At 39.7% G+C, this 24,214-nt stretch overlaps 2 protein-coding genes across 5 annotated transcripts in view; one reads left to right on the top strand and one right to left on the bottom strand.

Moving 5' to 3' along the window:
* LOC108697402 (cytoplasmic polyadenylation element-binding protein 3) overlaps positions 1 to 7,805 on the bottom strand; it is a 71,525-nt gene extending 63,720 nt beyond the window's left edge. For 2 of the 4 annotated variants that reach the window (XM_041570917.1, XM_018227413.2), the window contains exon 1: positions 6,368 to 6,482. Coding sequence is in view for 2 of the 4 variants with exons in the window: in XM_041570916.1 (XP_041426850.1) it covers positions 6,368 to 7,189 (822 nt within the window). In the remaining 2 variants the exon portion in view is untranslated. Of the gene's footprint in view, positions 1 to 6,367 lie in introns of all 4 variants that reach the window. The other 2 variants (XM_041570916.1, XM_018227412.2) reach the window with 2 other exon arrangements.
* A 9,561-nt stretch (positions 7,806 to 17,366) lies between these two features.
* The window catches only part of marchf5.S (membrane associated ring-CH-type finger 5 S homeolog), a 51,370-nt gene continuing 44,522 nt past the window's right edge, over positions 17,367 to 24,214 (top strand). Inside the window, exon 1 of the mRNA XM_018227411.2 lies at positions 17,367 to 17,639. Coding sequence (XP_018082900.1) covers positions 17,596 to 17,639 — 44 coding nt within the window. The 5' untranslated portion in view covers positions 17,367 to 17,595. The remainder of the gene's footprint in view (positions 17,640 to 24,214) is intronic.

Raw genomic sequence — 24,214 nt, 5'->3', positions numbered from 1 at the left:
GGCAATCATATTTCAGGTGCTTTTTCTTGGTACGTAATATAGTTTGGGATATGCGGAGCAGCAAAATAAAACCTTTGAAATGATTTTTCAAAATTTTGAATTTTATTTTGAAAAACCGCTATGTTCAGACAAGCTTTTCTGTTTGGTAGTTGGGAGTAGAGAGACATAGTTACCCATTTTGTAATCGGCAGAATGTGTACTTTTCAAAAATGTATGGTTTTCTGGGGTAAACCTATGGTTTCAGGATTTTTTGCCTTGGAATCTAAAGCATGCCGTTTTCTGCCTTAGTGCTTTCAAAATTCAGTAATATACTGCCGGGAGTTTTTGCTGTACAGAAATCCTAAATCTCCCTAAAACTATACATATCTGGTATTGGCACGTTCGAGAGACATAAGGCTTTCCAAATCAGTTGGATTTTCATCTGTAAAATGAAATATTTTTCTGGTATAAATTGATATACAATGAAAAATGGTAATTTTTCATTTTTTTTTGTTATTTAGCACTATAAATTTTTTTGCACAGGTGGAAATACATGAAAACTCAGGCAGATTTAGAAAGCTCAGTTTCTACCGAAAAAAACAATGTATAGTTTTCCTAGGTAAACTATAGGTTTCCCCTCAGAAAATGCCCCTAAAGTGAGAGAGCACAAAATGCTTAAAAACGGCTGGCATTTCGCGTAACCAAAATGTGAAATTCTGCTGGCACTTAAAGGGTTAAACATGAAATTCAAATTTTTTTAATTTTTTTTATTAAAGAGTTCATAGCTGTTATAAACATTTAAAAATCCCAGCTGTCAATCAAATATTGCCTGCCCCTCCTCTATGCCCTTAGGCATAGAGGCAGGGCAAGCAATTACTTTCACTTTCTATTCAGCACTTCCTAGATGTCACTGCTCTCCCCACATTCCCCCAGTTCTCTTCACCATTTAATTGTGTAACCAGTGCATGGGGATAGACATCAGGTTCCCCATTCTGGTGCACAAACAAGACTCTGAGATGACGCAAGACACTGTCCACAAAATGGCTCCTGCCTGCTTGCTATAATTATGCATTCCCAGATTGATGGAAACAATATATAAATAATTTATACAGTGTAAGTAAAGTTCACTAACATGATAAAATAGGATTTGGAATATTTTATTTGGGTGACAGGTCCCCTTTAATATCAAGAAAGCACACCAACTAGATGAGATCACGCCATGGAGATCTAGACTAAGACTCTGCTCTACTGTATGCTTGTATTTCCATTCTTAGCAGATTGTCAGGAGAGCACAGAAAGGAGATAATGAGTTCCAAGGAAGAGCACAAAGACAGAGGTCAGAGAAGGTCAAATCTGCAAAAAAGGCATATGAATAAAATTCTTTTTATTTCCCTAGGACATTTGTCCTAGACATGGTCCAAATTCTTATTTGGTTTCCTAGACATTCTTAAGATGGTCATAGACGTTACAATTACGTTCTTTCCAAGAAAGATTGTTCGTTTCAATACACACGTGTATCACTAAATGTCATATACAGGTAGAAACAATAGAATTCTACCTGTATCTGACTATACAGCACTAACAATGGGCAATACTCGGGTGCCTTCAAAGGCGCCCAAGCCAAATTTCCAGCCAACCAGATCGACGAGCAGACTGATATCCAAGTCATCTGCAGATATTGGTTGGATTGTCTCCCACCATACACACACCGAATATCATACGAAAATGAGTTTCGTACAATATTATGGGTGCATCTATAGTCACCTTTAGAAACAGAGTCTGAAAGCTAATTAGGGGGTTTGCAAATGTGCAATATTAGACAACAAAGGGGTGGTCGGACAATGAAAACTGTGAAAATAATAGGGGAAGGGAGGGAGCCAAGTGGGCCCTTTATCTAAACTTTTCACAGATATTTTCATTTAACAAAAGTCCAATTTTACTGCAGTGTCTTCAACTGACTGCAATATCTAGTTTGTTCTCAAGGAATAGCACTAAAGCACATGAGCTCATACATGTCTAATTTTATGCCTCCACTTTTCCAGGAGCCAAAGATAGTCCTGTCTAGCACTTGCGTAAGTTCAAATATTTTATTAAAAAAAGGTGGTAAAATAAAATTGTGTGTTCAGATATTCCTTTCAAACTGTTCAAGTTTAACCAAATGTTTAGACCAAAATGGATTTGATTACAGGGTTAAATGTTTTAAGAGGAAACCCTGCTGTGGATTATCAATGGTACATTTACTGGTTATTAAAACTTGTAAAACATACATATGTGTATGGCTTTAGAAAAGTACATTTTTTAATGATGCTAATTAATTTAAAAATGCCTTAAATCCATAATTTGTGAATTTGTCTAAATAATGAATCCACCACAAATGATTCTGTTGAATATCAAACCTAATCTGAACCCATAGGTTCCTGCACACCTTCCTTTTAAGATTTGGTGACCTCAGGATCAGAATTAGAAAAGAGGAGGGTCTTGCCAATAATGGACTGCTGGTCTCTCATCTACTATAGCAGGCGTCCCCAACCTTTTTAACCCTTGAGCCACATTCCAATGTAAAATGAGTTGGGGAACAACACAAGCATGAAAAAGTTCCTGGGGTGCCAAATAAAAGATATAGTTGGGAATTTGGTAGCCCTTGGTGGACTGGCAGCCTACAAGAGGCTCTGGTTTGCCATAACCTGGTTTAATTCAACCAAAACTTTCATCCAAGCCAGGAATTAAAAAATAAACACCTGCCTTGAGACAATTGAGAGCAGCATCCAATGGGTTGGTGAGCAACATGTAGCTCACGAGCCACTGGTTGGGGAATCTCTGTACTATATAATAACAAACACTTCAGTCTTGTGGAACTATTAAAGTAAAACGCCCAGTATCTTGGACCAGCCTTCAGCTGTATATACTGAAAGTAATTAAACAAAATTTCCCCACAACTGGCACCTTCTAATGTTGGGGGAGCAGAGCAAATGTCTTTAATTACCTAACATGAAACCAACTATGTGTGACCTGCTGTGACCAGATTTATGTATAAAAAAGGGACCATATTTGCATTAAAACAAAAACTGTAAACTTTAATGATGGGTGATGAATATAACAAACAAAAACAAAAAAATTTAAAAAATTTAAAAAAAAAAGGACTACAGGGAAGGCAAATAATTCTGATTTCCAAAAATGCATTTTCTTTTTCTCTGTAATAATAAACCAATACCTTGTACTTGATGGTAACTAAGCTGCATGAACCTGTGGCAGTGGCAAAATAATCCAATTGAGTTTACTAAATGTTTCAGTTATTTTTAGCAGGTTCAATGTATAGAGCTCCAAATTACAGAAAGATCCTTTATTAAGAAAACTCCAGGTCCCGGGTATTTTATGGTGCATAAGATTTCATGTTTAGGCAAAATGCTAGAATCATAGTATAAAAAATAAAGAGGAATTAAGAAGTGAGCGGTGTACAGGTATGGAACCTGCTATCCAGAATGCTCGGAACCTAGGGTTTTCCGAATAAGAGATCTTTCCATAGTTTGGCTCTTCATACCTTAAGTCTACTAGAAAATCATGTAAACATTAAATAAACCCAATAGGCTGGTTCTATTTCCAATAAGGATTAATTATATCTTAGTTCGGATCAAGAACAAAAACTGTTTTATTATTATGGAGAAAAAGGTGGATTATTTGGATTAAATGGAGTCTATGGGAAACAGCCTGCATTCTGGGTAACGGGTTTCTGGATAACAGATCCCATACCTGTACATATATACCGGTTACTAGTCTTCACAGTGTGTTAAGTTTATTCTGCTGCTTTATTTGTTCAGTAATACATTGAGAAACCTTACCATATGGAAAAATTATGGAAACATATCAAAGCCATGGTACTGTAATATGCTTGTGACATATCTGTGTATCAAGAAGAAAAATAAAATCCGTATGGATACAAGGGGAAGAAAGGAAGAAATATGACAATAGTCGGACAATTTTCTTTTTCTCCCTTGAACAACCTTCTAAAAGATACCAAAAAATTACCAATATGTAGAAATCCCCTCAGTTTAGCTTTAAAGGGGTTGATATCAAATACATTAATACAGCATTGTGACCATAAGGCTAAGGCCACACTAGGCGATAGCGCGGCGATTTGACTCGCGGCGACTTTTCGCCGCGACTTTTAAGCCGCAATCGCTGTGGAAACTTTTGCGCTGGCGTCTATGGGGAATCGCGAGCGTAAAAACACACGCGGCGATCTTTTTTCTATTGTCGCTCGAAATCGCCTCGCTAGGCGATTTCGAGCGACAATAGAAAAAAGATCGCCGCGTGTGTTTTTACGCTGGCGATTTGTCGCGATTCCCCATAGACGCCAGCGCCAAAGTTTCCCCAGCGATTACGGATTAAAAGTCGCGGCGAAAAGTCGCCGCGAGTCAAATCGCGGCGCTATCGCCTAGTGTGCCCTTAGCCTAAAGCTCCACCTTTAAGTCAAATAATTCCTACATAAATACAGCATTGTGACCAAAAAGCTCCACCTTTAAGTCAAATAATTCCTACTTGCATACCATGCATGGTGAAAAATAAATAAACACACCTGAAGGTACAAATCCCATATTTCCTTCCCTTTCCAGATAGACCCAGTGATTGACCTAAAGAATTCCAGGTTTCCATGACTGATTGAGAAGCAGTTGTGTAAATAAATGGAAGAAGAAACCGTTCTACAATTTAAAAAAGAAGCCTGTCAGGAGTTGTACCTGCTTCTAGGTCTGTATTTTAACAGCTACCTGACTGCACCATTACAGAGGATTTTTAGAACTAAATGTCTGTGCAGCAAAATATATCTAACCTGGTCTGTTAAAAATTGTTTTTTGCTGTTCAATTGGATTAGCCAGATCCACAGACTGTTGGAAAAGAAATGCCGCGGATGCATCAAGTGCCGACATCCATCTCTCAAACTGCTTATTAGAATTAATGGGGGTCGGTAAATTAATAATTACAGGAATTAAATGTGCAATCTCTCCGCTGTATCTAGAAAACATTAGAATACCACCAGCACCATACAGTCAGGGCAATTATATATATTTTTTTATATATTTAATACAGGGCTGTACGGTGTATGCTCCACAATTATATATTACTGCAAGACTTTGATCATAAAGATTTTAATACCGAATAGCAAAGCTTAAAATATGCCTAAAAATACCGGTACTATACCTTTACAACTCAAATTTAAAATAGATTTATTCCCCTTATTCATACCATATTACTTAAAAATATCATACATAATCGTAAACAAGCAAAAAATAATATTTATTAAATACAGTTGGTTTACCTGGAAAAAATATTTGTTTATTTTTGGGCAAACTCTGGAATGCTTAAAAGCAAATCTCCAAAAGCGAATTCTGTAATCCTGCATCATAATTCTACTCGTATCAGCAAACACCTTAAGTCTCATATTCGCTTTTAGATTGTAAGCTCTGCTGAGCAGGCCACTCCTGTATTTGCCTGTGACTTTTATTGATGTTGTATACACCATTTCAATGTACAGCCCTGCAGAATATGTTAGCCCTATATAAATCTGTGTTATAAACAATAATAATAATTCATACTGAAAAAAAAAATCAAGAATGGAACCTGGTCAAATCAAGCCACTGAAGAAAATGCCCACAGCGAGTTTTCGGAAATCACCTTTGCAACAGATGTGAAAACCCAGATTGTAAATAGGGATTAAAAGGGGAAGTTCTCCATAGACAAGACAGCCTGCAGAAGATAATGTGGCTTCTGCTCATTTTGCACAAACCAGGCAGTTTATTGCCAGATGCCACCATAGCATAGCCCCTAGTGAATAATAACAATTAACCTCTGTCTTGTCATTAATATTAATGAATTGTCAAAGGCATATTGACAATGCAAAAGTAGTTCTTTATGAATAGCGTCAAGTGTTGGGGGAAATCTAATATAAGTAATAAAAAAAAAAAAAAAAAAAGATATTCCAGACATGGATGCATATTAGTGATGTGCGGGCCGACCCAGGCGGGTTCGGGTCAACCATGCAGTGCTCCTCGTGGGTGGCAGGTTGAGCTCTTTTCCTGCTCTCCCTGCCCGCCACCTTCAAATGCCTTCAAATGTGACATCATTGGCGGGGCAGGTCTATAAAAGGACCTCCGGAAGCGGGTGCGGGCGGGTATTAGCAGAGCGGGTTAGGGTCGGGTGCGGGAAACCGTGACCAGCACATCACTTATGCATATATTAGATATACAATGACCTGGATGAATGAAAATCTTCATAGCCATGTTGGGGGGAAGTTGAATAGTTACCATTATGATGGTAACCCTTTACATTTTTTAGCTTACCAGTTAAAAAAAACAAGCACAACACACACACATACAAGTGACAGGCATTCTATTACCTGTAGGGGCAATAGGGTATTGCCATTATCTGTCCTGAACGCGTTGTCTTCCACCCAGGATTTGGGGGTTAAAGGAGATGCTCTTGGGAATTTAGGGGGTGCGATCACATTGCTGGAGAAAGTTTTTTTCAGCGGGGAGATGGGGTTCAGTGGAGATGGGACCCCAACAGCCACTCCTACTCCAACCCCTACAGCCCTGCGTGGGTCCCTCCCAGGTTGCAGTGCCCCCCACGGGTTAGAAGGGCTATTCCAGGCAGCATTTTGCTGGTTATTCCAGTTGGATGGGGAAGGTGATGAGGAGTTGGGGGAGGACGAGGGCTTGTTGGTCAGGATGGGCTGATGGCTGTAGGCATTACGCTGGGTGTATGCTGTGTGGTTGTTGGGGCTGGCAGGGGATCGCCTCTGTTGTGTTTGATGAGCCAAGCCCAGCTGAGGAGAGAAGGTGCCCCCAAATACTGGGTTAACATGATGATGATGATGGGAAAAGTTCTGGAACAACATGGTCCCATTCACTGGCGTAACCCCTGGGAAGAAGCTGTCATCAACAGCGCGGTTAGTGCCTCCAGTAGACCAGGTGCTGCCAATAGAAGGGGACAGAGATGAGGTGCTGGGGGGCTCATGTTGAAAGCTCAGACCAGGCAGTAAGGGGGACTCCATCTCCATCTTCTCCTTGTGCGTAGGGGGGCTGCTTTCTCTGCTGCTGGAGGGCTCTGCTATAGAGGGAGCTTCCTTTTGCTGCTGCTGCTGCTGAGTTTGGGAGGACAGAGACTGCTGAGGCTGCTGCTGAGCTTTGTTTTTGTCCATCAGTAAATCATCCTGCATGGTTTGCGCCAATGAAACAGGAGAAGGTCAGACGTGGGTTACGATTCTCACAATCACCTGCTGCTACAAACTGACGGCAATGCAAAGTCCTAGTACACCCCCAAGGAACATGTCAGCCAATACACTACCGGCTGGGAGGGGAGGGAGTAGGAAATAGAAGCAGAACACAGAGCGCCTCAGCAGGTACCTCCCGCTACTGAAGACTAGTGTGCCCGTCCCGGTATAAATAAGAGACGTGTTTAGCAGCGGAGCATATAGCGTTGCTACTCCGCCACGTCTCTTTGCTCCTGTACCGGAACTCTGAGCTCTGAGGCTGCTCTTTCAGCCTGATTCTGGTTCCTGTTATCTGTAGGCCCCGCCCATCTCTTCAGCTATTTGCATACGTCAATAAATACTGCTGCGTCCTTCAGCAAGGTTACAATCCGCTACTGCCCTGTCACTGGATGCCGGCAGGCACTCAAGCCGGTGTCCTAACAGCTGGCTGCCCTGACAGGGTGCAGTAAGATGTAGTACAACAACTTCTTGACAGCCAATGTTATTATTTCATCCCCCCTCCCCAAATAATTAGACTCTCCCAGCTGTAAGCGACGCCCAGTGTTGAAAAAGTGACTAACAACCTGCCCCTACCCTTCTATCCTAATAAATCCACCTGCAGTGTGGTAAATAAGTTCACCACAATTCCTCTTTAAATGCATTATATTTCCGTGTATTTTTTTTACTGAGTCCTGTATTCAGCCAAATTATATAGCATTTGGTAAACACAGCAAATCAGGCATTGGCACAGACTGGTAGTCAAAATGCCACGACCCTCCATGGATCACATTCTCTGTGGATTGTGCTTCCTCTTTATAAACCCATGTTCAGGCTAATAATGAATAAGAATGGCTAGTACTGACTGACATGATTCATATTCAGCGGGGCTACGTAATAAAGTTCCCTGGACCAGTACAATTTTTTCTAAAGAAGAGCACTGACAGGGTTGGACTGGGCGGACAGGACACTGGGACAAAAATCCAGTGACCCAGGTCCACTTCACCCTGTCAGAACATGTGGCACCAGCCCTGATAGTTGCCCAGTGCCATATGGAGAAGCTACAGGTGGCAATTGGTGCCAGGGGCCCCAGGCTGGAGCCCCAGTGAGTCCTGGACACCCCAGTTAGGGTTGCCACTTTTGCCGGTGGCTAAACCCGAACAAAGGGGGCAGGGCAAATAGCATTGGGGATGCAGCAGTGATGTTGGGGTGGGTATGATGACATCAGAGACGGGAATAATGATGTTGGTGGAGTCCTGCGCGGGTCCATTTTTTGTAACCCGTACCCGAGGACCCGACCCATACCCGCAACCTGCAATCCGCAACCCGCATTATTACCCACTTGGACCTGCAAGTACCTTATCCACAACCCGGACCGGCAACCCCATGACATCAAGAATCAGGAAGTGCTGTCATTGTAAACCGGAAGTGACATCATCGGAAGTAGGCTTTATCAGAAAAAAGGAATAAAACTGCTATTGAGAAGACCCGCGGCCCGACCCGCAGCCCGCCAACCTACGTCTATCCTTGCACCCGGAAATTCCACCCACAACCTGCAGGGTACCGCAGGTTTTTGCGGGTAACCCGCAGGTACCCGACCCGATGCAGGACTCTGGTTAGGGTTGCCTTAGGCATAGAGGTGGGGCAGAGAATTACTTTCACTTTCCATTCAGCACTTCCTAGATGTCAGGCTCTCCTCACATTCCCCCTCTCTCTTTACAATTTAATCGTGTAGCCAGGGCATGGGGTTGGACCCCCATTCTGGTGCAAAAACAAGACTAATTAAAGTTCATTTTGCTTGACTAATGTGATAAAATAGGATTTTGAATAATTTTTTTGGGTGACGGGTCCCCTTTAAGGAAATATTGTGTGCATCTGATTCTATGGATCTGGTAGTTCATTTTTATTGCTGCTGAGTTGTTAACGAAGAAGAGCCAGCAGGAACTCTGAGGCTGCAGAGGTATAAGAAGAGGAATGTTTTTTTGTTAGATCTATCGGTTATCTGAGGTTGGGTCACAAAGAGTTCCATACTGTACTCTTTCACTGCAAATAGAGGTAGCATTTTATTAGGGTTATTATAGTGTAATCACTGAATATGTTTTAGCAACAGGACTTTATGTTCAGTAAATACATTCTTGCCATTAACATGGATACATATTCTATATGTAGCAAAACTGAAATGAGTTTAGATGGATTTTAAAATGACATAGCATTTGAAGTGCTATTCACTGTATATTCCCAAAAGAGTGCATTATATTGGATTACAGTAAGTAAGGCATTCAACATGATCATTACCTCCCATTTGTTCAGGATACACTGAATTAGAACTAAAAGGAGAAATCTCTGTCACTCACATGGAAGAACTTATTTTTCAGTAATTGGTAACTATACCAGAGACCCACCTGGAGCAAACAACATGAAGGAATTCACAAAACAGGTATAACATTTAACCGGTAGTAGTAATCCACAGCAAACAAACAGAATTATCTTTGCATTTGTCAGCAGTTAAAAGGGCTTTTCAAGAAATATAAAAAAAACTTTGCTTAAAGGAGAATGAGGTATTTATATGTGCATATGCTTGAAAAAAGAGGCATGGCGCGAAAAGTTGCATATCTGCACTTTGAATTAAAGCAAGGGTTTCCCTGCAAATAAGCCTTGTGTGCCGGTATCTTTGTTCTTTGGCTCAATTGGAGGTTGCCGTATCCTCTACTATTGAGCACCAGGCTGTTATCTCCATGAGGTTGCTGTGAGTGTGCACTTGCTCTACCTTGTTCCAGTACTACTTAATAAGAAGGCCCCTAAACTGCCTATGACATACCCAGTAAGTGAAGATCTCTATTTATTGCACCTTGCATATCAGGATTGTACTACCCAATGTAGCTACATGGTCACAGCATCACTGCTTGATGCCACTGTTGGGTTCACTGCTTAATCAGGGTTTTTAGAGTTAAAGGGGGCATCAAGCAGTATAAATCAAGTCTAACAAACATTAAGCAATCGGGGCTATTCTTGGCATTTTGCCCTTGCAACAACAGACCCAATGCCACTCTGTCACCTCCATGTGGACATGTTATTGCTCGTTTGGAGAACAATTCTGTGCCCTCCTAGAGAGGGGAGGCAATGAGAATGAGCGAATGAGCATCAAATAGGACAGAGGAGAAAGAGAGTGATGGCACAGTTGGGGGACATGGTAGTTCCACAGAGTACTTTCACATGCAAGCATATATATCTATATATCATCCATACTCTTTAAAGTACATTTGGAAGCAGCAACTTATGAGGGGCATAAGTCTATATCTAGCACAATGGCTGTCACAGCTGTAGAACACAAGGGAAATATATTGCCTAAACAAAGAATGTTTATGAAGCAATTACTGCAGCTACTGGGACTTAATTTATGGGCATCCTCTTCTGCAACTGCTACTCACATCAACATAACTGTAGTTGGTAACCAACTTTAAACTATGTGGTTGGTAGGGGTTAATTATGTTACCAACTTGGAACAGTTTAGAAACCAGAACAGAAGATTAGTAGTAGATCTTGAAGCATCATAAAAATAGCATTACAAGCTACAGTCAGGTTCTCCAACTTTGAAGGATAGGCCCAAGGTTTCAGGAAATGGTAACATAAAACACTGTAAACAATATACACAACGAAATATTCCTACAAAGTTACACGATTTTTTTAAACAACAAATACTTTAACCCAGTTTTAATCCAAGTTTTTATTCTCTTGTGAATATTAACAGTACATGGTATAGCCCAAATATATATGTAAGCTGAACATAAGATCATGTAGCAGGTGTCATTTGAGCATAGATTAATACTTACTTGAAGGGAATTTGTTTTCCTCCAGGTATCATTCAAGCTGCTAGAGCTTAAAGGGGAAAATGAAAATTTAATATAAGCTTCCTCATACTGAAATAAAAAACTTTCTAAATACAATCAATTATATATTCTGCATCATTTCTGAAATAATCAAGTTTATGTTCACTATTTTCATGCAGCAGTTGGGTGTCAGATATTCATTGACAGTTAGATGCAATATATCCTAGCAGATGTATTAGAGCTCACTCAAATAACTGATTCCAGTACAAACAAAATCTAACAAAATAACTGCTTTTTGCACAAATCCTGCATGTAGAGAGACATGAAGTTTGGTGATTTTAATAGTGTGAGCTCTAATACAGCATCTAGGCAAAAGGAGCCCCCCCATAAGATATATTGGATTTGTAGAAGTGAAATTACAAGTGTGCATATTTTTTTTCCTTTAGTGTTTGGAATGTTACCCATCCTGTACACTGATTCCATAGTTCCCCATTAAAAGGAAAGTTGTCTTTTACTAGAACTTTTAGAATGTTATAAATGAAGCAATGTTTCATTTGGTCTTTTATTATTTTGCTTGTATAGTATTTAAATTATTAATTTTCCTATTCTGGCTTTTGGCAGCATGCAGATAAAAATTCTGTTAGGTTGTCAGGGTCACTGACCCCAGCAACTAATAAACAAACTGACTGTAGCTTGTACTGCAATTTTTTTAATGCTTGTTTCAAGATTTACTACTAATCTTATGTTTTGGTTTCTAAACTGCTCCCCAGTTGGTAAGATAATTAACCCCTACCAACCAGATAGTTTAAAGTCCAATCTTTAGAGCTGCAGAACAAAAAAAATCCTTCGTAAACCACATAAAATGTAAACTACTCCGACACAACTATTCAGATACCTTGAACAGACAATCCCCTAATTCAAGACTTGAGTATAAGGTTATTTATATGTCCACACAGAAGACTGAATTGCGATATTGTCCAAGGTACATGAAATGAACAACTACTTTATTATCCATCTGCCTGCATAAAACCTGATTTATCTCCATAAAAAATCCTTATAACCCATTTCCTATCTGAAAAGTAGTCCCATGTGTTTTACTGTTTATCTTATAACAAACGTTATTTATATTATTCACCTAGAGAGTATTCATACTCATCATACATACATTTAGCTGTTTTATCTACCTTTATTAGAGTATTTCCCTAGGCTGAAAGTTTTAAGAATTTGATATAATTTTAGACTGCAAAGAATCTTTTTTTTTTTGTAACTTATGATTTATTGGGTTAAGGCATTTTTTTTATCATACATTGTAACTTCTTGAGATTACAAAGACTTGTGATAATGAGGTTTAAAGTTACATAGTGACTGCATAGAATTTTAATATTTAACTACAATTGCTGGCTGGAGTTAGCTGATTAATATACATGTACTTGTTTATGGAGTATTACGTTAAGCTTAATACATGTAAAAACCCTAGCACTATCCACTTTAGAATATCCCTAGTTTATTAATGTTTCTAACTCTAACCCTTTACTTAGCATTTCTTAGTATTAACCATAATTTAACAGCACTATTAATGACTTGTTTAAAGATCACTTTCCACATCAGATTCAAGATGTTTCTGGTATACTATAACTTCCATGATATTATATCTGGATGGGTCCTTATTGTAGTAAAATTAATATAATAAACCTTGTTCCCTGTCTGGACTGAGAATTAAAATGAATGGCATTTTAAGTACACAGAGGCTTCAATATATATTGGCTTTCTATGGCATCTAACATCAGCAATCGATGGATTACCAGTCCCTATCTGTGTCTGTTTCATTCCAAGAGAAACAATCAAGTCAAGTTAAGAAAGAATAAAGAAATGCAATAAGCCATATAAACAAAGATTGCATTGGCCTTATACTAAGATTTCCTTTTTGCAAACTGCACTTCGTAACAAATTTTCCACTGAAACTTTAGTTACCTGTTATGCTTCCCCACAATTCCTTGGAGTTTTACATAGTGATGTCATTTATAGAGATTGGCTGCTGACCACATATGCCACGTGGCAAATTGCTGTCAGCTAGTAACAGTTAAGATCTTTTAGTGCACTTCGCTGACTTATATGAAATGTTTGTTTTTTCTAATGCTGTATGCCTCATTCACCTTTCAGAGTGACGTCAGTGCATAGCTTTCATCTTGGAAAGCTACAATATGTGGCAATATAGTAATAAACGCTTGATCCATTAAGAGACATTTGTTCATATTTAATTCCCTTGTACAGAATGTTCTGTTCAGATCAGTGTACCATTATGACTTAATGTACCATTTAGTATTAATGAACTGTAATAAATATACCACAAAGTAGAAAAGGCACACAATATTTGTGGGTTATTGACATTTTTTAATATAAGAATTTGGTGCCACAAAGTAAAGCAGAAACCTTGTAAGTAGTAAGCTCAGCTGGCAGTAACCCATGGCAACAAAAATTAAATTTTTCTACTTACAGCCGGTTGTTTAAAGGAACAGTAACATCAATAAATTAAAGTGTATCAAAGTAAGTAAAATGTTCTATTGACCTGCACTGGTAAAAATGGTGTTTGCTTCAGAAAGACTTTTATAGTTTATATAAATAAGCTGCTGTGTAGCAAGGAGAAAAAGCACAAGAGACACTGCAGATATCAGATCAGCTCAGTAAAATACTATTGTATTCTATGCAGTTTATCTGTTATCTGTTATGTAACCTGTGCCTTTTCCAGCTAAAATTGCTGCCCCAGTGGCTATATAGCAGCATATTTATATAAATTCTAGTAGTGTAGTAGAGCCCCAATTCATTTAAAGTAGTCCAATCAGATCAGTGCAGCTTTCATTGACTTCTATATGACCTAGACAACTTTTACTAGAGTCACTTTGTGTCGGGCTTGCTCACCGGGATACCAGGAAAAGTCCCGGTGGGCCCTCATGCTGCTAAACATTTGACCTATTTCATTGCCATTCCCTATTTCTATAATAACCAAGATGCTAAATAGATGGAAAAATAGAGTATAGTATGTAAAGAAAAGAGACTAGGAGAATAGGAGAATAGAGGTTGAGTGAGGAGAGGAAGAAAAATACTACTAAGAGTGGGCCCCTGGTCTAAGATTAATTGGTGGGTCCCTGGTCAAAGGTTTTTGGGTGGGCCCCTGGTGTCCCAGTCTGACACTGGAGTCACTATTGTCTAGAACAACCACAAGTGTAGCAGGCTGGTGCCTGAGTAGTTTATGGGTACATTTGCCAGTACCTTAACTAGCACTGTCAGGGCCCGGGTGCAGGACATGCAGCAAGGCCCCCTGTCCTCCTCCAGCTGGCTCCGATGGGCCAGAGGGGGTGTGTGCCCCAGTGCAATTGCCATTGTCATACTCTTACACCTGCCATGATTGATTTCATGTTGCAGCTACACTGAAATGTAATTTAACTGGCAAGCATGTACTTATTACCTACTTTCACTTGGGTGTGTCTCATAATCTTAAGGCTGTCTCACGTTGATGGGTTCCTGTTGTACCATGGTCTGCTCTTGAGAGAAAGGCATGGACATCTGGATAGAATACAACCAAGAGCCCTTGGAGAATGTAATTCAGTTTTGGCCAAGTTATTGTTATATATCATCTCAGTCTCCCTCTTGTCTGCTGACAGTGGAATGGGGCGAAAATCTGATTCAAATATTTAAAATAGCATAGGGTCTAATAAAGAACTGTAGTTTGAACATGGGGGGCCTGGTTATCAAAATTTGAATGGGTACATTTTTGAGTTTTTTTAAAAAGAAAACTCACCAGACTCAAACATGTGATCTTTATTTAAAAAACTTGAATATCGAAAACACAATCACATAAAAACATCATAAAAAATACTTATTACTAATTTATTTCAATGAGTCTACCAACTCCAAAAATCTAATTGAAAAAAAAAATGTGATTTTTGCTAAGACAACTCCCATTGACTTATAGATAAACTTCATATATTGTAACCTCTGCACACCTGCAGTTCACTTTCCCTGCTTATGGTTTTGCTGATCCTCCGTAGACCAGGCAAAGTCCCTTAGCAACAGTGAGAAGACTTAACCGGAACTACACACATGAAAATTTTTAGCAGTCGGGGGTTAACCCCCCCCCCGAAACGTGTGTGCGTGTGTGCGGTTACGTTTAATTCTTCTCATTATAGATAAACTTGCCAGCTTATAGAGACTTGTTTATTAAAGGTTGGATTTTAGTGACTTTAGAAGTGTTTGACTAAATTCACAAACTTTAAAACCACATTTGTCATTTAATTTATTAAAAGATCAGATCAAAAAAAAAAAAAGTGCTGAATGATGTGGATACCTCGAAAACCAAATTAATTTAAAGCAGTTCAATCAGATCAGCGCAGATGTAATTGACTTTTATAGAACCTAGACAACTTTTACTTGGCAAAGTTTTGCCTTTTTATCTTGAAGCACGGTTCTGGGATCATTTTTTTGCCTTATAGGTTTTTGTGGTTTTTACACTTAGGGGGTTATTTATCAAAGGCTGAATTTCGAAGTTATATGTATTTTTTTTATATAACTATAATAAATTTGAATGTACTCGAATATTAGGAAGGCTATAAATATCTTCACATGGTTCTACCAATCTCTGCCATTGACTTCTACATAGAACTGTTTCCATGGTCTAGGTGTGATAAACAGTGTCGGACTGGGCCGGCGGGACACTGGGAAAAAATCCGGTGGGCCCAATGCTCTTGTGGGCCCCGCTGGCCCAGATTCACTTCCCAGTGGCGCGTGACCCCTCTTTATCGGGAGTTGCGGCAAAATCAAAATTTCATGCGTGCGCACTAGCGTTGCACAGCGCGCATGCACACTAACGTAGCGATGCGCGTGTGCGTACTGACGTTCATACACATACCCCGCACCGGAGTGCCGGAGGGGGGCCTGGGGGTAGTAGCCCCGGTGGGCCCCAAGCCCCCAGTCCGACCCTGGTGATAAATCTCACATTCTAATTCAAATTTAAGTTGGTGGTTTTAAATTTGAAATTGTAAGTTTTGACCAAAAATTTTTTTTTAGAATTTACCATTCGTACCTTAGTAAATCTGCTCCTTAAAGGGATACTGTCATGGGAAAAAAAAAATTTTCTCAAAATGAATCAGTTAATAGTGCTGCTCCAGCAGAATTCTGCACTGAAATCCATTTCTCAAAAGAGCAAACAGATTTTTTAATATTCAATTTTGAAATCTAACATGGGGCTAGACATTTTGTCAATTTCCCAGCTGCTCCTGGTCATGTGACTTGTGCCTGCACTTTAGGAGAGAAATGCTTTCTGGCAGGCTGCTGTTTTTCCTTCTCAATGTAACTGAATGTGTCTCAGTGGGACATGGGTTTTTACTATTGAGTGCTGTTCTTAGATATACCAGGCAGCTGTTATCTCGTGTTAGGGAGCTGTTATCTGGTTACCTTTCCATTGTTCTTTTGTTTGGCTGCTGGGGGGGAAAAGGGAGGGGGGTGATATCACTCCGACTTGCAGTACAGCAGTAAAGAGTGATTGAAGTTTATCAGAGCACAAGTCACATGACTTGGGGCAGCTGGGAAATTGACAATATGTCTAGCCCCATGTCAGATTTCAAAACTGAATATAAAAAAATCATATTGCTCTTTTGAGAAATGGAGGTGGTAGCTTTACCACCTTTTCAGAAAATTTATATTGGCCGTTGGTAGGGGCGGGAACAAAAGGGGTGGGCGATGATGTAAAAGGGGTGGGACGTGATGCAAAATGGGCAGGGCCTCCAGGGGGCATGCTGCAAAAGGGGCGGAGCCACACCCTGCAATGGCCAGAAGACGGAGAAAAGGTACGTTTGCAGCGGAGGGCCAAGGGCTTTTGTTAAGGGTACTACAAATTTACCAGAAACTACATTGCCGGTAAATTTGTAATACCAGCCCCGGCAGGTGGCAAACCTAGAGGAGGGTCTATGTAGGGTAGGGGATTTTAATAAAAAGGGTTTTTAATAAATCTCAAATTCTAGAGCTTTTTAGAAACATAGAAAAACCACACATTTTTGAGACTTGTGTAAAGAAAAGAAATGTGATTGTTAGTAATTTTTTTTTCCCATTTGGGCTTTAATAAATAAACCCCTATGTAGCAAAATTGTTTCTGTGTCACGTAAGTGCACTTTACAAGGCAAAGTCAACTCCTAAATACATAAAAACAGATAATCAGAATAAAAATATCGTCAAAGGAAACTCATTTGGTACTGCTCAACACAAGGTATTAGCAATCCAACGGTGTTACCATAGCAACAGACACCTTCCAGAGCGCAGCCCACTTCCTGCTTCCGCCGCCGCGTGAAGTACGAGTGACGTTCCACGCACGAATTCTGGTTCCGTAATAACAACATCGAGTAAGGGTGCTGGTAAAAGGAAGGGGAATTTGCTGAAAGGACTTTAAAGCCGACGGATGGCGGTTCGGTGACAATCTGTATGTCAGACTTGGACACGTGGGGCCTGATTATTGTGTATCTCTTGGTATTTACATAAGTACGGGTGCGGGCAAAGGACAACATGTCGGAGGCGAACAGCGTGTCTGTACAGCAGATGCTTGACAGGTGAGTGCGGTTGTCCTGTCGCAATGACAAGCGCTGCCGTTATAGATAGGTTTGGCGACTGCCTTCTCTTTCACTTGTACTAGTGATTTATATGCGCTGCTGCAGCTTCTGTGGCTTTATGTACAATGTCACACATTTAATTTACCACTAATTTCTAGTTCCAGGGTTGCCAGGTCTCATTTTCAAAACCAGCCAAAGCCAGCTACAAATCCAGCCCAAAACTAGCCAAGAGGCACTTCAGAAGTAGCCCAAACATAGCACAATATGTGCAGTGAAAAAATAAATGAATATTTGTGAAAATTCCACTGTTTGAAGCAAAATGGGACAGATACTCCTGTCACCAGGGGCGTAACTACAGAGGAGGTATAGGGGCCCCATAAGGCTCTAATTCATATACAATTTCAATAACATTGGTAAAACAGTTCAACCTCTAGACATGTTGTTGGCCAGCAGATTTTTACCCCAAAATTGTCTGAAATTGAGGAACTTCACTGGAAAATGTGAGAATGCTTTTGGTACAGAACAGAGCCCAAAGTCTGGTAACTCCTGACTTCTACACTAGTGATGTGCGGGTCAGGGTTTTCCTGACCCGCATCCGACCCTAACCCGCCCTGCTCCAGCCGGCACCCGCGCTTCCGGGGTCCTTTTATAGACCCGCCGATGACGTCACAATGACATCACAAAGGGGGGGGGGCAGATGCGAGACTATAAAACCGGAAGCCGTCATTTGAAGGTGGCAGGAGCAGTGCGTGGTTGACCCGAACCCACTCGACCCGCGGGTATCAGGTCGGCCCGCACATCACTATTCTACACAAGTCAGTCCCATTGCATGCTGGGTATTGTAGTCTTACAATAAATCTGGCCATGGCAAATAGTTAAACAAAAACTACATTACCCAACATGCATTGGGAGACGCAGGCTTGGCACATTAGGACAAAAACTTTGGCTGGTTTGCAAAGTACAAACCAGCCAATGGCCCAACAATTAGCCCAAACCCGTACTTTGGCTAGTTTGTACTTTCAACCCCCCCGGGCTTTAAATTAGTAGCCCAATTTGGCTGGAAAACCGCCAACCTGGCAACCCTAACTAGTTCTTACTGCTTATAAAGCTGGATATTAAAAGCGTTTAAAGGCTGTACCAAGCCAAAAAATAAACATTTGCCTAATGAAAGAAATTATCATTCTTATGTACCCTTTTGCTACATTTTGTCAAAAGTCAGAACGAGAAGCTCAGAGAGTGAAAAAAACACTGCTTTCAATAACAATAAATACATTAAAGGGTTCATTCTCAATTAAAACTAGACTAGTTTCAACATTAATGGCTGTCCCCATGGCTACACAGCAGTTTATTTATATAAACTGTTAGTAGAGCTTCTGTAGCAAACGCACACCTTTTACCAGCGCAGGGTACTAGTATAATATATTTAATAGTATACAGAAGCCTTTCATTTTTTTTTTTTTTTTTTTGGTTCTTAAATACCCTAGAGCAGAACTGTACAACTGGCTGTCTATGATTTTGGTATGTCACAAACAGATTAACGTGATTCTTTTAGACTTCTTAAAAAAAATGATGTATGACATTGCAATGTTGGTTCAGTGTTGGAATAATTTGGACAGCAATTAAAGGACCAGTTACTAAAATAAATGTGCTTCCAGATTCTTTGGGAATGTTCCCTATTTTTCTATATCTATCTAGTATAGGTCAATCTAAAAAAAAACAACAAAAAAAAAAAACAAAACAAAAAAAAAAACAACTGGACTTGCTGAGTACTCAGCAAGTCCAGTTTGATTACTCAAGTCCAGTTGATTACTCAGCAAGTCCAGTTGTTTTTAGATTGACCTATACTAGATATACTATGACCTGGATGAATGAAAATCTTCATAGTCATTTTTCTATATCATTGTTTGAAATGTAATTGCTTTCCTCTAATTCTGCCTTTGAAGATGGTGTTAATTGAGGCAAGCGCTAGACTGCTGCACTGTTATCAAAGTATTCTCTGCAAATCTATTCAAAGATTCAAGGATTAAAATAGAGTTTTCAAACATTGCATTTTGAATGTAATTTTAAGTTGTTTTAATATCAATCTTTAGGTTATTCGGGTTTAGTGATGTGTGAGTCGAGTAATCTACCCTGCCTTCTCCCAGCCTGGCATTCCATGATTTATAAACCCATTCCTGACCTGCCCATCTCTGCCTTCACCAGCAAAGAGAACAGGACAGGCCTGAGTTTATAAATCAAAGCAGCTTGAATTTCAGACCATCACCAGAGGAGGCTAGTACAGGGGGAGCAATGTCCTGGCTGGTTCAAGGAAAGCTTTAATTCTGACACCCACTGGAAGAGTAATTAGTCGGGCCATCTAGAGGTGCAATAGAAATAATAACTGGTGGAGTTTACAGGTATCCGTATTACTACAGCCACCCTGAGATTGCAGCCATAGCACTGCTTTTCCTTTTAAGGCATATTTATCAAGTGTCGAATTTGAAAAACATCGAAATTCGAATTCAAAAAGACCAACCGAAATTAAGTTGTTTTTTTTTCTTTTTGGCCGAATCGTACGAATATAAGTAATAGCGCATTCGATCAAATTAGAATCAAAGGTTTCCCAAAGAAAAAAACTTAGATTTTTCAAAGTTCACCCATTGACTCCAAATAGGTTCTAGGAGGTCCCTCATAGGCTAAAACAGCAGTTTGGCAGGTTTTTAGATGGCGAATGGTCAAAGTTGAATTTTCAAAGAGACAGAACATGATAAATTTCGATATTTGAATTTTTGAATTTTGTTCAAATTCAAATCGAATTGGCACTATATAGCTCAAAATTAGTATTTTTTGAATTCGAAAATTCACCTCGACCTTTGATTACTCTGCCCCTTAGTGCTCACACTTGACAATTTCAGTTGGTCTGATCATCGTTGTAATTTCTAATTTCCTAGTGCAAGAAACAGGTACAATGTTTTAACAGAATTGCCACAAGTCCCTGTTCTCCGTTTTGAAATAAGGAGACCTGCCACTAGCCTGCATTTGGCAGTACTCTATCCAAGAGGGGTGGGGGCAAGTTAAAGTTATGGTTCACCTTTAAGTTTTAACTTTTAGTATGTTATAGATATGCCAATTCTAAGCAACTTTTCAATTGGTCTTCGTGTTTTCTTTTCAATAGTTTTTAATTATTTGCCTTAGTCTTCGGACTCTTTCCATCTTACAAAGGGGGTTCACTGACCCCATCTAAAAACAAATGCTCTGTAACGTTACAAATGTATTGTTATTGCTACTTCTTATTACTCATCTTTCTATTCATGGCCTACCCTATCTTTATTCCAGTCTAAGAAAAAGATATCATGAAAGAAAAAAAAATGCAGGGTAGAGCAAGGTATAGGGTGAGGGCAGACAGGGAGTTTTGTCGCCTGCAGTTGTGATTTACTTTATTGCTGGTGGGAAAGCATTTTAGGGTGATTGTGGCCAATGGTAGAACATATTTAACCAGGGCAGACAAATTCACCATCTGCTGCTGCTGTAGTTGCTTTGAAGTGCACTGTCCTATAAGGTTTTATGCTTGTGAGGTTTTCCTTTAAAGTGGACCTGTCACCCAGACACACAAATCTGTATAATAAAAGTCCTTTTCAAATTAAACATGAAATCCAATTTCTGTTTTTTTTTATTAAAGCATTCATAGCATGGCTTATGCATAGAGGCGGGGCAGACAATTACTTTCACTTTCCGTTCAGCACTTCCCAGATGTCACTGCTCTCCCACATTCCCCCGTTCTCTTCACCACGAATATAGAGTCCACCATTCTGGTGCACAAACAAGATTCTGAGATGAAGCAAGGCTTGTCTTAATAACAGTGTCCACAAAATGGCTCCTGACTGCTTGCTATAATTATGAATTCCCAGACTGGAGGAAACAAAATTTAAATAATTTATATAGTTCTTTTTTTTTTTTTTTTTAAACTCATGTAGTTTATTGAAAAGTTGTCACATCAGAAAAACAACATATCACTGTTCAGCATGTCAATTACAGAAACCTCAGAATAGTTATTACAAAGGTGTTGAGCTGTACATCAAATATTCATACTTAGGATTACATAGAGAAACAACATGTTTCTGAGTGATACAAAACATATCAAAAATCAAGGAATGTAATACATCACAAACATAGTAACAGCATAATTTGCTGACCTTTATTGCCCAACTATCGGGCGTGTATGTGGAAGGGGGAATACATCCAACCAAGGGCCCCAAAATTTATTAGGTACCCCCCTTTTTATATACACCAGTTGTTCAAGATTGCATATAACCCGCATGCTTTGTTTCCAGTTAGCCAACGTAGGAGGGGCAATATTCCTCCAATTCTGAAGTCTCTTAGCCAGTAATTTATTTTAACAATATAGGATTTGGGTATCCACACAGGAGCATGCTGAAGCATGTACAAGAGTTTGGGCAAAAAAAAGCATTTTGATAAGCTGGACTCTTCCTGAAGGACCAATGTGTAGCTTGTTCGCCATCCAGTCGAGGAGTGGGTCTAGATTTAAGTGTTGATAGGACCAAAGATTAGATGTCACTAATAGTAGCCTTCAGTTACTATTTTAAAGGGAAAGCTAGCCGATCGTTCATGCATTGTAAGTGGGTCTATCAAAAGCGCAATAGGCTTAGTTTGATTTAATTTTAGTCCAGACATTGTGCCAAACTCTGACAGAATGGCCATTGCATTTTTTAAAGAGTCTCCTGTCCCCCAAGTAGAGCAAAGCATAATCTAATAATTTATATAGTTTAATTAAAGTTAATTTTGTTTGACTAATGTGATAAAATAGGATTTTGAATAATGTTTTTTGGGTGAAGGGTCCACTTTAAAGGGTACCAGGTAGGCTGGGGGGGGGGTAGCAGGGAGGGTGGTCTATTTAGGTTAGGGGGTAGGGGTATTTAATAAAAGCGGTTGAATTCTCCTTTAAAGAGCTAATTGGCTTTCATTATTGTTTTTTATGTCATAACTTCTTGGTAAAATGTATGTGGCTTTCCTCTAAATCTAACCACTTCTTTAGGCGACAGTTTTGAAATATCATCATCATCATGGCCATCCATGCACCCAAACAGAATGTAATTTTTCAGGCTTCATGCACAGTGCAGAGTGAGCATTGTTTTTACGAGTATGACCTTGACCATCCCGACACTAGGCTGTTTTGATGAATGTGCTTTTTCATTTCAACAGAAATAGAACAGCAGAGAAAGCAAAGAACACCTTTTATGTTTAACTGCACTTACTCAGTTCTCGATATTGCTATATTTTGAGGTCATGGTGTGTTGATTTGTAAAGTAGAATTTCATTGTGTGAGACCAAATCTTGCCAGATTTAGGTACTTTAGGCGAATTATCCATACTTACCATACTGTGGGCATGAATGCATCATTTATGTGGTGTATATGTGTGTGAATATATAAAATTAGTTTAAAGCAATACTGACATGTTCCTATAAAAATCATCAAGTAGGTGTTGCACCCGGAATAGTTCCCCTCAAAGCCCCCCCCCCTAGGGGCGGAGCGATCCTTCCATAGGCTGAAGTCCTGTTTTCATTCGTAATAAGCCTATGGAAGGATTGCACCGCCCCCAGCCCAGCATCATTGAAACTGCACAGAAGATCATTTAGCAGTGGTGGAGGGTTCGCGTTAACGCAGGTTCGCGGGGCTGGGGGCGGCTTTGAGGGGAACTATTACGGGTGCAGCACCTATTTCATGATTTTTATAGGAATGTGTCGGTATTGCTTTAATAGTATTCTAATGTTTTTCTCTTATAGATTATTTTAGGTTGAAGGAGTGCAGCAGTGAAACCTAACTATCAAACCTTAAATGACAAATAAGACTATGGGGTATATTTATCAAAGAGTGAAGTTAGAGATCACCACAGTCCGCTAGAGCAAAATACCGCCTCTCTCCATTCATTTTTATGGGATTTTTAAAAGAGTATTTATTTATCAATGGGTGAAAGTTCATCCTTTGATAAATATGCCTTTCAAAATCCCATAGAATTTAATGGAGAGTGGTGGAATTTCACTATAGCAGACTTGTGATCTCTAACTTCACTCTTTGATAAATACATCCCTAAATGTCTATAACATGGATGTTAACCATCCATTGATTTATTACTGAGATGCTAGAGCCAACCAGGTGGGAAAGAGGGCAAGAGTGATACTTTTTATTTTTCACCACATGAAGCTGGGCAGGGAGAATCCTGAATTTTATTAGTCTTTCATTTACATAAGAAATTGTCAGTAGGTTGCCATCTAACACTAGTTGAAAGTTGCTAATCTGCGGCTTGCAGATCAATCGGAACTGGAGGGTTGCAGACAAATAGGAGATGGAAAAAGGTCATAATCAGACCTGGACTGGCAGTCTGTCAGTTCGGGCAAATGCCCGAGGGGCCGCTTTGTATTTTGTTTGTGGGCCGCTGCAGCGTCTCTACTGCACTATTGACTCGCCCCTTCACTGACACTCGGCTCGTAAAGACTGTTTCCTATAGCAAGCGTGACACGCGCCCTCTGTAGCCCAGGAGTTGAAGTTGCGGACTGAAGCGGACCCAAGTCGCCCAGGC

The sequence above is a fragment of the Xenopus laevis genome, chromosome 7S, assembly GCF_017654675.1.
Source record: "Xenopus laevis strain J_2021 chromosome 7S, Xenopus_laevis_v10.1, whole genome shotgun sequence".
NCBI classification, from domain to species: Eukaryota; Metazoa; Chordata; class Amphibia; order Anura; family Pipidae; genus Xenopus; species Xenopus laevis.
The sequence above is the reverse complement of the archived record's forward strand: the minus strand, read 5'-3'. Positions and strand labels throughout refer to the sequence as shown.